The sequence below is a fragment of the Oncorhynchus gorbuscha genome, linkage group LG01, assembly GCF_021184085.1.
Source record: "Oncorhynchus gorbuscha isolate QuinsamMale2020 ecotype Even-year linkage group LG01, OgorEven_v1.0, whole genome shotgun sequence".
Taxonomy (NCBI): Eukaryota; Metazoa; Chordata; class Actinopteri; order Salmoniformes; family Salmonidae; genus Oncorhynchus; species Oncorhynchus gorbuscha.
Genome location: NC_060173.1, coordinates 4,160,798 through 4,176,909, shown reverse-complemented (window position 1 = coordinate 4,176,909; position 16,112 = coordinate 4,160,798). Strand labels below are relative to the sequence as shown.

The 16,112-nt window shown below is 49.1% G+C and overlaps 1 protein-coding gene across 1 annotated transcript in view; it reads right to left on the bottom strand.

The window, feature by feature from the left end:
- LOC124038538 (protein phosphatase 1 regulatory subunit 12A-like) overlaps positions 1-16,112 on the bottom strand; it is a 63,511-nt gene that overhangs the window by 6,323 nt on the left and 41,076 nt on the right. Inside the window, 5 exon segments of the mRNA XM_046354584.1 lie at positions 934-1,038; positions 3,703-3,769; positions 5,117-5,178; positions 7,289-7,471; positions 11,286-11,414. Of these exon segments, the coding sequence (XP_046210540.1) occupies positions 934-1,038; positions 3,703-3,769; positions 5,117-5,178; positions 7,289-7,471; positions 11,286-11,414 (546 nt within the window).

Genomic DNA, 16,112 nt, shown 5'->3' with positions numbered 1-16,112 from the left:
TTGAGACCTGAGCAGGCTTGTCCACACTGTCTGTCTGTGTCTCTGTGTGTTGAGACCTGAGCAGGCTTGTCCACTCTGTCGGTCTGTGTCTCTGTGTGTTGAGACCTGAGCAGGCTTGTCCACTCTGTCGGTCTGTGTCTCTGTGTGTGAGACCTGGTTAGGCTTGTCCACTCTGTCGGTCTGTGTCTCTGTGTGTGAGACCTGAGCAGGCTTGTCCACTCTGTCGGTCTGTGTCTCTGTGTCTCTGTGTGTGAGACCTGAGCAGGCTTGTCCACTCTGTCGGTCTGTGTCTCTGTGTGTTGAGACCTGAGCAGGCTTGTCCACACTGTCTGTCTGTGTCTCTGTGTGTTGAGACCTGAGCAGGCTTGTCCACTCTGTCGGTCTGTGTCTCTGTGTGTGAGACCTGGTTAGGCTTGTCCACTCTGTCGGTCTGTGTCTCTGTGTGTTGAGACCTGAGCAGGCTTGTCCACACTGTCTGTCTGTGTCTCTGTGTGTTGAGACCTGAGCAGGCTTGTCCACTCTGTCGGTCTGTGTCTCTGTGTGTGAGACCTGGTTAGGCTTGTCCACTCTGTCGGTCTGTGTCTCTGTGTGTGAGACCTGGTTAGGCTTGTCCACTCTGTCGGTCTGTGTCTCTGTGTGTGAGACCTGGTTAGGCTGGTCCACTCTGTTGGTCTGTGTCTCTGTGTGTGAGACCTGAGCAGGCTTGTCCACTCTGTCGGTCTGTGTCCCTGTGTCTGTGTGTGTGAGACCTGAGCAGGCTTGTCCACTCTGTCGGTCTGTGTCTCTGTGTCTCTGTGTGTGAGACCTGGTTAGGCTTGTCCACTCTGTCTGTCTGTGTCTCTGTGTGTGAGACCTGAGTGAGATAGAGAGAGAGACCTGGGTAGCCTTGTCCACTCCGGGGGGTGTGAGTCAGTGAGTGAGAGAGAGAGAGACCTGGGTAGCCTTGTCCAGGTCCAGTCTAGTCTGAGAGACGGTCCTCTGGGTGTCCTGCAGCTGAGACTGGAGTTGACCATTTTCCCTGGACACCATCTCAAACAGCTGGGACAGAAAGACATTACTTTTTCATTCATACAAATGTTTTTTTTTTAAATGTTTTATCCACTCTACTATAACAAGCAATGTTTGTAATAGAATTTCATCCACTATATATATGGCAAAAACAATGCCAATCCATTTGAGAGAGAGCATGAAACGGAAACAGAGAGAGAGGGAGAGAGTTATATATAGAGAGTGGAAATAGAGAGGGAAACGGAAACAGAGAGGGAGAGTTATAGAGAGGGAAACGGAAACAGAGAGGGAGAGTTATAGAGAGGGAAACGGAAACAGAGAGGGAGAGAGTTATATATAGAGAGTGGAAACAGAGAGGGAGAGTTATAGAGAGAGGGAAACGGAAACAGAGAGGGAGAGTTATAGAGAGAGGGAAACAGAGAGGGAGAGTTATAGAGAGAGGGAAACGGAAACAGAGAGGGAGAGTTATAGAGAGAGGGAAACGGAAACAGAGAGGGAGAGTTATAGAGAGAGGGAAACAGAGAGGGAGAGTTATAGAGAGAGGGAAACGGAAACAGAGAGGGAGAGAGTTATATATAGAGAGTGGAAACAGAGAGGGAGAGTTATAGAGAGAGGGAAACGGAAACAGAGAGGGAGAGTTATAGAGAGAGGGAAACAGAAACAGAGAGGGAGAGTTATATAGAGAGAGGGAAACAGAAACAGAGAGAGAGGGAGAGAGTTATATATAGAGAGCGGAAGAGAGAGGGGGAAACGGAAACAGAGAGGGAGAGTTATAGAGAGAGGGAAACAGAGAGGGAGAGTTATAGAGAGAGGGAAACGGAAACAGAGAGGGAGAGTTATAGAGAGAGGGAAACAGAGAGGGAGAGTTATAGAGAGAGGGAAACAGAGAAAGAGAGGAAACAGAGAGGGAGAGTTATATATAGAGAGGAAACAGAGAGGGAGAGTTATAGAGAGAGGGAAACGGAAACGGAAACAGAGAGAGGGAAACAGAGAGAGTTATATATAGATATAGAGGAAACAGAGAGGGAGAGTTATAGAGAGAGGGAAACAGAGAGGGAGAGTTATAGAGAGAGGGAAACGGAAACAGAGAGGGAGAGTTATAGAGAGAGGGAAACAGAGAGGGAGAGTTATAGAGAGAGGGAAACGGAAACAGAGAGGGAGAGTTATATAGAGAGAGGGAAACAGAAACAGAGAGAGAGGGAGAGAGTTATATATAGAGAAACAGGAAGAGTTAGAGAGGGGAAACGGAAACAGAGAGGAGTTATAGAGAGTTATATAGAGAGAGGGAAACGGAAACAGAGAGAGAGGGAGAGAGTTATATATAGAGAGCGGAAACAGAGAGGGAGAGTTATATAGAGGGGAAACGGAAACAGAGAGAGAGGGAGAGAGTTATAGAGAGCGAGAAGCGAGAGAGAGGAAAGGGAAACAGAGAGGTAGAGTTATAGAGAGAGGGAAATGGAAACAGAGAGAGTTATAGAGAGAGGGAAACGGAAACAGAGAGGTAGAGTTATAAAGAGCGGAAGAGAGAGAGGGAAACGGAAACAGAGAGGTAGAGTTATAGAGAGAGGGAAATGGAAACAGAGAGAGTTATAGAGAGAGGGAAACGGAAACAGAGAGGTAGAGTTATAGAGAGAGGGAAATGGAAACAGAGAGAGTTATAGAGAGAGGGAAACGGAAACAGAGAGGTAGAGTTATAGAGAGCGGAAGAGAGAGAGGGAAACAGAGAAGTAGAGTTATAGAGAGAGGGAAACGGAAACAGAGAGGGAGAGTTATAGAGAGAGGGAAACAGAAACAGAGAGGGAGAGTTATATAGAGAGAGGGAAACAGAAACAGAGAGAGAGGGAGAGAGTTATATATAGAGAGCGGAAGAGAGAGAGGGAAACGGAAACAGAGAGTTATATAGAGAGAGGGAAACGGAAACAGAGAGGGAGAGTTATAGAGAGAGGGAAACGGAAACAGAGAGAGAGGGAGAGAGTTATATATAGAGAGTGGAAGAGAGAGAGGGAAACGGAAACAGAGAGAGAGGGAGAGAGAGAGGGAAACGGAAACAGAGAGGTAGAGTTATAGAGAGAGGGAAATGGAAACAGAGAGAGTTATAGAGAGAGGGAAAAGGAAACAGAGAGGTAGAGTTATAGAGAGCGGAAGAGAGAGAGGGAAACAGAGAAGTAGAGTTATAGAGAGAGGGAAACGGAAACAGAGAGGTAGAGTTATAGAGAGCGGAAGAGAGAGAGGGAAACGGAAACAGAGAGGTAGAGTTATAGAGAGAGGGAAACCGAAACAGAGAGGTAGAGTTATAGAGAGCGGAAGAGAGAGAGGGAAACGGAAACAGAGAGGGAGAGTTATAGAGAGAGGGAAACGGAAACAGAGAGGTAGAGTTATAGAGAGAGGCAATCGGAAACAGAGAGGGAGAGTTATAGAGAGAGGGAAACGGAAACAGAGAGGGAGAGTTATAGAGAGAGGGAAACGGAAACAGAGAGGGAGAGTTATAGAGAGAGGGAAACGGAAACAAGAGAGGGAGAGTTATAGAGAGCGGAAGAGAGAGAGGGAAACAGAGAGGGAGAGTTATAGAGAGCGGGAAACGGAAACAGAGAGCGGGAGACATGGAGAGAGAAAGAGTCTGAAAACAAACAGGATGAGACTCCCAAATATTGACTAGTCCCTTCCAACCATTCAAACTTTATTCCATGTCCCTACCTTCTTGTAATCGTTGGTCTCAGAGCCTCCTCCTCTGTCGATACAGTCGTTACATGACACGTCAGACCTGGGTAAATCACAGGTCAGAGATATTATAACGACAGTCAGGAAACAGGACCAAGATATTATAACGACAGTTAGGAAACAGGACAGAGATATTATAACGACAGTCAGGAAACAGGTCAGAGATATTATAATGACTCACTACTATGACAGTCAGGAAACAGGTCAAATATATTATAACGACAGTCAGGAAACAGGTCAGAGATATTATAACGACAGTCAGGAAACAGGTCAGAGATATCATAACGACAGTCAGGAAACAGGTCAGAGATATTATAACGACAGTCAGGAAACAGGACAGATATTATAACGACAGTCAGGAAACAGGACAGAGATATTATAACAACAGTCAGGAAACAGGACAGAGATATTATAACGACAGTCAGGAAACAGGTCAGAGATATTTTAACGACAGTCAGGAAACAGGACAGAGACATTATAATGACTCACTACTATGCCAGTCAGGAAACAGGACAGAGACATTATAATGACTCACTACTATGACAGTCAGGAAACAGGTTAGAGATATTATAACGACAGTCAGGAAACAGGTCAGAGATATTATAATGACTCACTACTATGACAGTCAGGAAACAGGTCAGAGATATAACGACAGTCAGGAAACAGGACAGAGATATTATAACAACAGTCAGGAAACAGGTCAGAGATATTATAACGACAGTCAGGAAACAGGTCAGAGATATTATAATGACTCACTACTATGACAGTCAGGAAACAGGACAGAGATATTATAACGACAGTCAGGAAACAGGTCAGAGATATTATAACGACAGTCAGGAAACAGGTCAGAGATATTATAACGACAGTCAGGAAACAGGTCAGAGATATTATAATGACTCACTACTATGACAGTCAGGAAACAGGACAGAGATATTATAATGACAGTCAGGAAACAGGTCAGAGATATTATAACGACAGTCAGGAAACAGGTCAGAGATATTATAACGACAGTCAGGAAACAGGACAGAGATATTATAACGACAGTCAGGAAACAGGACAGAGATATTATAACAACAGTCAGGAAACAGGACAGAGATATTATAACAACAGTCAGGAAACAGGACAGAGATATTATAACGACAGTCAGGAAACAGGTCAGAGATATTATAACGACAGTCAGGAAACAGGACAGAGATATTATAACGACAGTCAGGAAACAGGTCAGAGATATTATAACGACAGTCAGGAAACAGGACAGAGACATTATAATGACTCACTACTATGACAGTCAGGAAACGGGACAGAGATATTATAACGACAGTCAGGAAACAGGACAGAGATATTATAACGACAGTCAGGAAACAGGACAGTGTGAAGGTCAGATCCATACCTGGTGCTGGCGCGCCCACTGCCTCCAAACCCCTCCTCTCCACTGGGCTCGTTGTCATCAATCTACAGGACCACAGACATCAGCAGGTCAATACATTATGGATGTCAATGTCCTCATTACGACACGTTATTACCAGTATATAACCTAGTAACCAGTTAGAAACGGGACTATGACAGGTTATAATGCCCTGTTGAAAGGTTATAACCAGGACTAGCTCATGCACTCACCTTGCAGGAGAAATGAGGGTTATGAGCCTTGCTCAAGGTAACAGAGAGATATTTTACCTAGTCGTCTTTTGGTTACTGGCCCAAAGCTCTTAACTGCTCTGCTTCCTGCTGCCCATATATGGCGACGATGTCATCCTTATGAGCAAGGTTTTAGTAGGGTTACAGGGGTTGGAACCGACATTATTTACCAATCGTTTCGTTCTGAACAGAACCATTCTCTTCACTGTTCTGACCAGCAATATAAAGTTCTGAACAGAACCATTCTCTTCACTGTTCTGACCAGCAATATTAAGTTCTGAACCGGTTTGAACCCCGGTTTATATTGTTCCTTTTTTAACCTGTGAAATTAACTGTTTTATTTTTACACGTTTAGCACATTAAATGGCTTCACCAATCAGTGCAGACGGAAGAGGTCAGCTAGTTGTTTAGACCAATCAGTGCAGACGGAGGAGGTCAGCTAGTTGTTTAGACCAATCAGTGCAGACGGAGGAGGTCAGCTAGTTGTTTAGACCAATCAGTGCAGATGGAGGAGGTCAGCTAGTTGTTTAGACCAATCCGTGCAGATGAAGCCGGCCAGCTAGTTGTTTAGATGCATGATGGACACACAAGTGTAGTCTATAGAGCAAGACACAACTGAAATTTTGCAGGTGAGGAGAGAGCAAGAAGGGGTTGAGGAAGAGGCTTGAAGCACTGGGCATCTTGTTATGACATCATTATCTGAATTAGGTCCACATAATTATACCTAAGAGGCTTCTGTGGAGGAACCTTGAATGTCTTTTGAGCTAACTAGCTAACAATAGTGTGTGTGCAGAGTGTCACCAGAATTAAAAACACTTCTTACCTTTTTGTAGTTAATAAATCCAAAGTGAAACGTGATCACTAAGCCTATAGTATTTGTACTAGTTAATCCCAAAATCTCTCTCCCTATCTTCTGAATAATGCTTGTAACGTCAGTACAGTAGCCTGGGATTCAGAGGGGGGAGGGGCTACAGTAGCCTGGGATTCAGAGGGGGAGGGGCTACAGTAGCCTGGGATTCAGAGGGGGAGGGGCTACAGTAGCCTGGGATTCAGAGGGGGGAGGGGCTACAGTAGCCTGGGATTCAGAGGGGGAGGGGCTACAGTAGCCTGGGATTCAGAGGGGGAGGGGCTACAGTAGCCTGGGATTCAGAGGGGGAGGGGCTACAGTAGCCTGGGATTCAGAGGGGGGAGGGGCTACAGTAGCCTGGGATTCAGAGGGGGAGGGGCTACAGTAGCCTGGGTTTCAGAGGGGGAGGGGCTACAGTAGCCTGGGTTTCAGAGGGGGAGGGGCTACAGTAGCCTGGGATTCAGAGGGGGAGGGGCTACAGTAGCCTGGGATTCAGGGGCGGGAGGGGCTACAGTAGCCTGGGATTCAGAGGGGGAGGGGCTACAGTAGCCTGGGATTTAGAGGGGGAGGGGCTACAGTAGCCTGGGTTTCAGAGGGTGGAGGGGCTACAGTAGCCTGGGTTCAGAGGGTGGAGGGGCTACAGTAGCCTGGGTTCAGAGGGTGGAGGGGCTACAGTAGCCTGGGTTCAGAGGGGGGAGGGGCTACAGTAGCCTGGGTTCAGAGGGTGGAGGGGCTACAGTAGCCTGGGTTCAGAGGGGGGAACGTCAGGTAGCCTAAACAAGCACAGACACTGGAACAAGTTTCTGAGTGACAGAGGGGGTGTTTTGCATAGACACTTTGTTGCGTTTTTTTGTGGGACAAAAAAAATGCCCAGAACTTAAAATAACGTAATTAACCGGTTCCCATGCTTTTAAAATAACAGTTCTGTTCTGTAACAGTATAGATCACTTTCGTTCCTGGTTCCGTTTCTGTTCCTTGAACATTTGAGTTTTTTTCACCTCCTGTTTTTGGTTCTGTTCCCTGAACCAGTTCTAAGCCCTGGTTATAAAGCATGGCTATGACAGATTACAATGCACTCACCTCTCCAGCCCTCTGAGCTCTCCTCCTGGTCCTCCGTCTCTCCCTGGCGATACGGTCGCTCTCACGTTCCCCTCCACTCGTCTCCTGGCTAGAGGTCGGGGGGCGAGAGGTACCATCCGGTTGAGTCAGCCCCAGCAGGTCAGACTTCTGCAGGTTGGCGATACGGGACCTCCAGCTTACCTCCTGAAGACAATAATACTACAATCATAACAGAATACATAAACACAGATAATATATAATAATAATAATATATGCACAGATCACATCAGTCAACATACAGGTGTCCCGGGACCCCAGTCACATCCAACTGAGCTACAGGTGTACCAGTCACATCCAACATACAGGTGTACCAGTCACATCCAACATACAGGTGTACCAGTCACATCCAACATACAGGTGTACCAGTCACATCCAACATACAGGTGTACCAGTCACATCCAACATACAGGTGTACCAGTCACATCCAACATACAGGTGTACCAGTCACATCCAACATACAGGTGTACCAGTCACATCCAACATACAGGTGTACCAGTCACATCCAACATACAGGTGTAACAGTCACATCCAACATACAGGTGTAACAGTCACATCCAACATACAGGTGTACCAGTCACATCCAACATACAGGTGTACCAGTCACATCCAACAACATACAGGTGTACCAGTCACATCCAACATACAGGTGTACCAGTCACATCCAACATACAGGTGTACCAGTCACATCCAACATACAGGTGTACCAGTCACATCAACATACAGGTGTACCAGTCACATCCAACATACAGGTGTACCAGTCACATCCAACATACAGGTGTACCAGTCACATCCAACATACAGGTGTACCAGTCACATCCAACATACAGGTGTACCAGTCACATCCAACATAACAGGTGTACCAGTCACATCCAACATACAGGTGTACCAGTCACATCCAACATACAGGTGTACCAGTCACATCCAACATACAGGTGTACCAGTCACATCCAACATACAGGTGTACCAGTCACATCCAACATACAGGTGTCCAACATACAGGTGTACCAGTCACATCCAACATACAGGTGTACCAGATCACATCCAACATACAGGTGTACCAGATCACATCCAACATACAGGTGTACCAGTCACATCCAACATACAGGTGTACCAGTCACATCCAACATACAGGTGTACCAGTCACATCCAACATACAGGTGTACCAGTCACATCCAACATACAGGTGTACCAGTCACATCCAACATACAGGTGTACCAGTCACATCCAACATACAGGTGTACCAGATCACATCCAACATACAGGTGTACCAGATCACATCCAACATACAGGTGTACCAGATCACATCCAACATACAGGTGTACCAGTCACATCCAACATACAGGTGTACCAGTCACATCCAACATACAGGTGTACCAGATCACATCCAACATACAGGTGTACCAGATCACATCAACATACAGGTGTCCAACATCAACATACAGGTGTACCAGATCACATCCAACATACAGGTGTAACAGTCACATCCAACATACAGGTGTACCAGATCACATCCAACATACAGGTGTACCAGATCACATCCAACATACAGGTGTACCAGATCACATCCAACATACAGGTGTACCAGTCACATCCAACATACAGGTGTACCAGTCACATCCAACATACAGGTGTACCAGATCACATCCAACATACAGGTGTACCAGTCACATCCAACATACAGGTGTACCAGTCACATCCAACATACAGGTGTAACAGTCACATCCAACATACAGGTGTACCAGTCACATCCAACATACAGGTGTACCAGTCACATCCAACATACAGGTGTACCAGATCACATCCAACATACAGGTGTACCAGTCATCAATATCCAGTCACAACATACAGGTGTACCAGTCACATCCAACATACAGGTGTACCAGATCACATCCAACATACAGGTGTACCAGATCACATCCAACATACAGGTGTAACAGTCACATCCAACATACAGGTGTACCAGTCACATCCAACATACAGGTGTAACAGTCACATCCAACATACAGGTGTAACAGTCACATCCAACATACAGGTGTACCAGTCACATCCAACATACAGGTGTACCAGTCACATCCAACATACAGGTGTACCAGTCACATCCAACATACAGGTGTACCAGTCACATCCAACATACAGGTGTACCAGTCACATCCAACATACAGGTGTACCAGTCACATCCAACATACAGGTGTACCAGTCACATCCAACATACAGGTGTACCAGTCACATCCAACATACAGGTGTACCAGTCACATCCAACATACAGGTGTACCAGTCACATCCAACATACAGGTGTACCAGTCACATCCAACATACAGGTGTACCAGTCACATCCAACATACAGGTGTACCAGGGTGTACCAGTCACATCCAACATACAGGTGTACAGTCACAAACATACAGGTGTACCAGTCACATCCAACATACAGGTGTACCAGTCACATCCAACATACAGGTGTACCAGTCACATCCAACATACAGGTGTACCAGATCACATCCAACATACAGGTGTACCAGTCACATCCAACATACAGGTGTACCAGATCACATCCAACATACAGGTGTACCAGTCACATCCAACATACAGGTGTACCAGATCACATCCAACATACAGGTGTACCAGATCACATCCAACATACAGGTGTACCAGATCACATCCAACATACAGGTGTACCAGATCACATCCAACATACAGGTGTACCAGATCATCCAACATACAGGTGTACCAGATCACATCCAACATACAGGTGTACCAGATCACATCCAACATACAGGTGTACCAGTCACATCCAACATACAGGTGTACCAGTCACATCCAACATACAGGTGTACCAGTCACAACATCAGGTGTACAGTCACCAACATACAGGTGTACCAGTCACATCCAACATACAGGTGTAACAGTCACATCCAACATACAGGTGTACCAGTCACATCCAACATACAGGTGTACCAGTCACATCCAACATACAGGTGTACCAGATCACATCCAACATACAGGTGTACCAGTCACATCCAATATACAGGTGTACCAGTCACATCCAACATACAGGTGTACCAGTCACATCCAACATACAGGTGTACCAGATCACATCCAACATACAGGTGTACCAGATCACATCCAACATACAGGTGTAACAGTCACATCCAACATACAGGTGTACCAGTCACATCCAACATACAGGTGTACCAGTCACATCCAACATACAGGTGTACCAGATCACATCCAACATACAGGTGTACCAGTCACATCCAACATACAGGTGTACCAGTCACATCCAACATACAGGTGTAACAGTCACATCCAACATACAGGTGTACCAGTCACATCCAACATACAGGTGTACCAGTCACATCCAACATACAGGTGTACCAGTCACATCCAACATACAGGTGTAACAGTCACATCCAACATACAGGTGTACCAGTCACATCCAACATACAGGTGTACCAGTCACATCCAACATACAGGTGTAACAGTCACATCCAACATACAGGTGTACCAGTCACATCCAACATACAGGTGTAACAGTCACATCCAACATACACATCCAAACACAACTCAGCAGCGTCAATACCACTGACCAAGAAAATCCCAAGGTAGGCAACTAGATTCAGCTGCGGGACGATATTTATCTGAGTGGATGACCACAACTAAGCCCCAAAATAGAGATTGTGTTTGAAAATAACAATAATTTCATACCTGGATTACATTGAGATACGATCACATCTCTTTTATTCCTGGGAAAACTTAGGAACAGATTTTCCTAAATTAAATTAAAGTTATTTTTGTATATATTTTTTCAACAACCTTGGGGAGGCCAAGAAAAAACATCAGAGGGCCGGTTTAGGCCCCGAGGGCCGCCTGTTGTCAAACCCTGGCCAACAGTAGGTCCCGTGGTGGGTGACGTCACTTGCATGATGCTGTACACCCCCTCATATATAAACACTGCTCTCACCCCCTCTTCTGCTCTCTTCTTATTGGCCGCCTCCTCCTCCTCCTCTTTCCTGGTCTTCTCTCTCCCTGCGTCCGTCTGGGCTGTCTTCATTGTCTTGTCAGCTTCCTGCAGGTCTGTGAGCGTCACGCCCTGATTGGACAACAGATAGAAGGTGCTGCTCGTGTTAAATCAGTAACTTTTTGATCATTTAAAACGTTTAAATGTAATCTTTATTGAACAAGTCAGTTAAAAACAAATTCTTATTTTCAATAGTCCTGTTTGCGTGTTTTGTTGGCATCTCTATAATTTTTATTTATTTTTTATTTTACCTTAATTTTACTAGGCAAGTCAGTTAAGAACGAATTCTTATTTTCAATGACGGCCTAGGAACAGTGCTGAACTGCCTGTTCAGGGGCAGAACGACAGATTTTGTACCTTGTCAGCTCGGGGATTTGAACTTGCAACCTTTCGGTTACTAGTCCAACGCTCTAACCACTAGGCTACCCCGCCGCCCCTCCATCCAAACCACTGGGCTACCCCGCCGCCCCTACACTCTAGCCACTGGGCTACCCCGCCGCCCCTACACTCTAGCCACTGGGCTACCCCGCCGCCCCTACACTCTAGCCACTGGGCTACCCCGCCGCCCTACACTCTAGCCACTGGGCTACCCCGCCGCCCTACACTCTAGCCACTGGGCTGCCCCGCCGCCTCTACACTCTAGCCACTAGGCTACCCCGCCGCCTCTACACTCTAGCCACTAGGCTACCCCGCCGCCTCTACACTCTAGCCACTAGGCTGCCCCGCCGCCTCTACACTCTAACCACTAGGCTACCCCGCCGCCCCTCCACTCTAACCACTAGGCTACCCCGCCGCCCCTCCACTGTAACCACTAGGCTACCCCGCCGCCCCTCCACTGTAACCACTAGGCTACCCCGCCTCCTCTACACTCTAAACACTAGGCTTCCTGCCGCCTCTACACTCTAACCACTAGGCTTCCTGCCGCCCCTCCACTCTAACCACTAGGCTACCTGCCGCCCCTCCACTCTAACCACTAGGCTACCCTGCCGCCCCTCCACTCTAACCACTAGGCTACCCTGCCGCCCCTCCACTCTAACCACTAGGCTTCCTGCCGCCCCTACACTCTAACCACTAGGCTACCTGCCGCCCCTCCACTCTACCCACTATTCTACCTGCCGCCTCTACACTGTAACCACCAGGCTACCCTGCCGCCTCTACACTCTAACCACCAGGCTACCCTGGCGCCTCTACACTCTAACCACTATTCTGGTCCTTCTGTAGCTCAGTTGGTAGAGCATGGCGCTTGTAACGCCAGGGTAGTGGGTTCGATCCCCGGGACCACCCATACGTAGAATGTATGCACACATGACTGTAAGTCGCTTTGGATAAAAGCGTCTGCTAAATGGCATATATTATTCTACCTGCCGCCTCTACACTCTAACCACTAACCACTAGGCTACCCTGCCGCCTCTACACTCTAACCACTAGGCTACCCTGCCGCCTCTACACTCTAACCACTAGGCTACCCTGCCGCCTCTACACTCTAACCACTAGGCTACCCTGCCGCCTCTACACTCTAACCACTAGGCTACCCTGCCGCCTCTACACTCTAACCACTAGGCTACCCTGCCGCCTCTACACTCTAACCACTAGGCTACCCTGCCGCCTCTACACTCTAACCACTAGGCTACCCTGCCGCCTCTACACTCTAACCACTAGGCTACCCTGCCACCTCTACACTCTAACCACTAGGCTACCCTGCCGCCTCTACACTCTAACCACTAGGCTACCCTGCCGCCTCTACACTCTAACCACTAGGCTACCCTGCCGCCTCTACACTCTAACCACTAGGCTACCCTGCCGCCTCTACACTCTAACCACTAGGCTACCCTGCCGCCCCTCCACTCTAACCACTAGGCTACCCTGCCGCCTCTACACTCTAACCACTAGGCTACCCTGCCGCCTCTACACTCTAACCACTAGGCTACCCTGCCGCCTCTACACTCTAACCACTAGGCTACCCTGCCGCCTCTACACTCTAACCACTAGGCTACCCTGCCGCCTCTACACTCTAACCACTAGGCTACCCTGCCGCCTCTACACTCTAACCACTAGGCTACCCTGCCGCCTCTACACTCTAACCACTAGGCTACCCTGCCGCCTCTACACTCTAACCACTAGGCTACCCTGCCGCCTCTACCTCTAACCACTAGGCTACCCTGCCGCCTCTACACTCTAACCACTAGGCTACCCTGCCGCCTCTACACTCTAACCACTAGGCTACCCTGCCGCCTCTACACTCTAACCACTAGGCTACCCTGCCGCCTCTACACTCTAACCACTAGGCTACCACTAACCACTAGGCTACCCTGCCGCCTCTACACTCTAACCACTAGGCTACCCTGCCGCCTCTACACTCTAACCACTAGGCTACCCTGCCACCTCTACACTCTAACCACTAGGCTACCCTGCCGCTTCTACACTCTAACCACTAGGCTACCCTGCCGCCCCTCCACTCTAACCACTAGGCTACCCTGCCGCCTCTACACTCTAACCACTAGGCTACCCTGCCGCCTCTACACTCTAACCACTAGGCTACCCTGCCACCTCTACACTCTAACCACTAGGCTACCCTGCCACCTCTACACTCTAACCACTAGGCTACCCGCCGCCCCTCCACTCTAACCACTAGGCTACCCTGCCGCCTCTACACTCTAACCACTAGGCTACCCTGCCGCCTCTACACTCTAACCACTAGGCTACCCTGCCGCCTCTACACTCTAACCACTAGGCTACCCTGCCACCTCTACACTCTAACCACTAGGCTACCCTGCCGCCTCTACACTCTAACCACTAGGCTACCCTGCCGCCTCTACACTCTAACCACTAGGCTACCCTGCCGCCCCTCCACTCTAACCACTAGGCTACCCTGCCGCCTCTACACTCTAACCACTAGGCTACCCTGCCGCCTCTACACTCTAACCACTAGGCTACCCTGCCGCCTCTACACTCTAACCACTAGGCTACCCTGCCGCCTCTACACTCTAACCACTAGGCTACCCTGCCGCCCTCCACTCTAACCACTAGGCTACCCTGCCGCCTCTACCTCTAACCACTAGGCTACCCTGCCGCCTCTACACTCTAACCACTAGGCTACCCTGCCGCCTCTACACTCTAACCACTAGGCTACCCTGCCGCCTCTACACTCTAACCACTAGGCTACCCTGCCGCCTCTACACTCTAACCACTAGGCTACCCCGCCGCCTCTACACTCTAACCACTAGGCTACCCCGCCGCCTCTACACTCTAACCACTAGGCTACCCTGCCGCCTCTACACTCTAACCACTAGGCTACCCTGCCGCCTCTACACTCTAACCACTAGGCTACCCTGCCGCCTCTACACTCTAACCACTAGGCTACCCTGCCGCCTCTACACTCTAACCACTAGGCTACCCTCTACACTCTAACCACTAGGCTACCCTGCCACCTAACCTAACCACTAGGCTACCCTGCCGCCTCTACACTCTAACCACTAGGCTACCCTGCCGCCTCTACACTCTAACCACTAGGCTACATGCCACCTCTACACTCTAACCACTAGGCTACCCTACCACCTCTACACTCTAACCACTAGGCTACCCTGCCGCCTCTACCTCTAACCACTAGGCTACCCTGCCACCTCTACACTCTAACCACTAGGCTACCCTGCCGCCTCTACACTCTAACCACTAGGCTACCCTGCCGCCTCTACACTCTAACCACTAGGCTACCCTGCCGCCCCTCCACTCTAACCACTAGGCTACCCAGCCGCCTCTACACTCTAACCACTAGGCTACCCTGCCACCTCTACACTCTAACCACTAGGCTACCCTGCCGCCTCTACACTCTAACCACTAGGCTAACTAACCACTAGGCTACCCTGCCTACCTCTAACCACTCCCTAAACCACTAGGCTACCCTGCCGCCTCTACACTCTAACCACTAGGCTACCCTGCCGCCTCTACACTCTAACCACTAGGCTACCCTGCCGCCTCTACACTCTAACCACTAGGCTACCCTGCCGCCTCTACACTCTAACCACTAGGCTACCCTGCCGCCCTACACTCTAACCACTAGGCTACCCTGCCGCCTCTACACTCTAACCACTAGGCTACCCTGCCGCCTCTACACTCTAACCACTAGGCTACCCTGCCGCCTCTACACTCTAACCACTAGGCTACCCTGCCGCCTCTACACTCTAACCACTAGGCTACCCTGCCGCCTCTACACTCTAACCACTAGGCTACCCTGCCGCCTCTACACTCTAACCACTAGGCTACCCTGCCGCCTCTACACTCTAACCACTAGGCTACCCTGCCGCCTACACTCTAACCACTAGGCTACCCTGCCGCCTCTACACTCTAACCACTAGGCTACCCCGGCCTCTACACTCTAACCACTAGGCTACCCTGCCGCCTCTACACTCTAACCACTAGGCTACCCTGCCGCCTACACTCTAACCACTAGCCCCTGCCGCCTCTACACTCTAACCACTAGGCTACCCTGCCACCTCTACACTCTAACCACTAGGCTACCCTGCCACCTCTACACTCTAACCACTAGGCTACCCTGCCGCCTCTACAGTCTAACCACTAGGCTACCCCGCCGCCCTCCACTCTAACCACTAGGCTACCCTGCCGCCTCTACACTCTAACCACTAGGCTACCCTGCCGCCTCTACAGTCTAACCACTAGGCTACCCCGCCGCCCCCTCCACTCTAACCACTAGGCTACCCTGCCGCCTCTACACTCTAACCACTAGGCTACCCTGCCGCCTCTACACTCTAACCA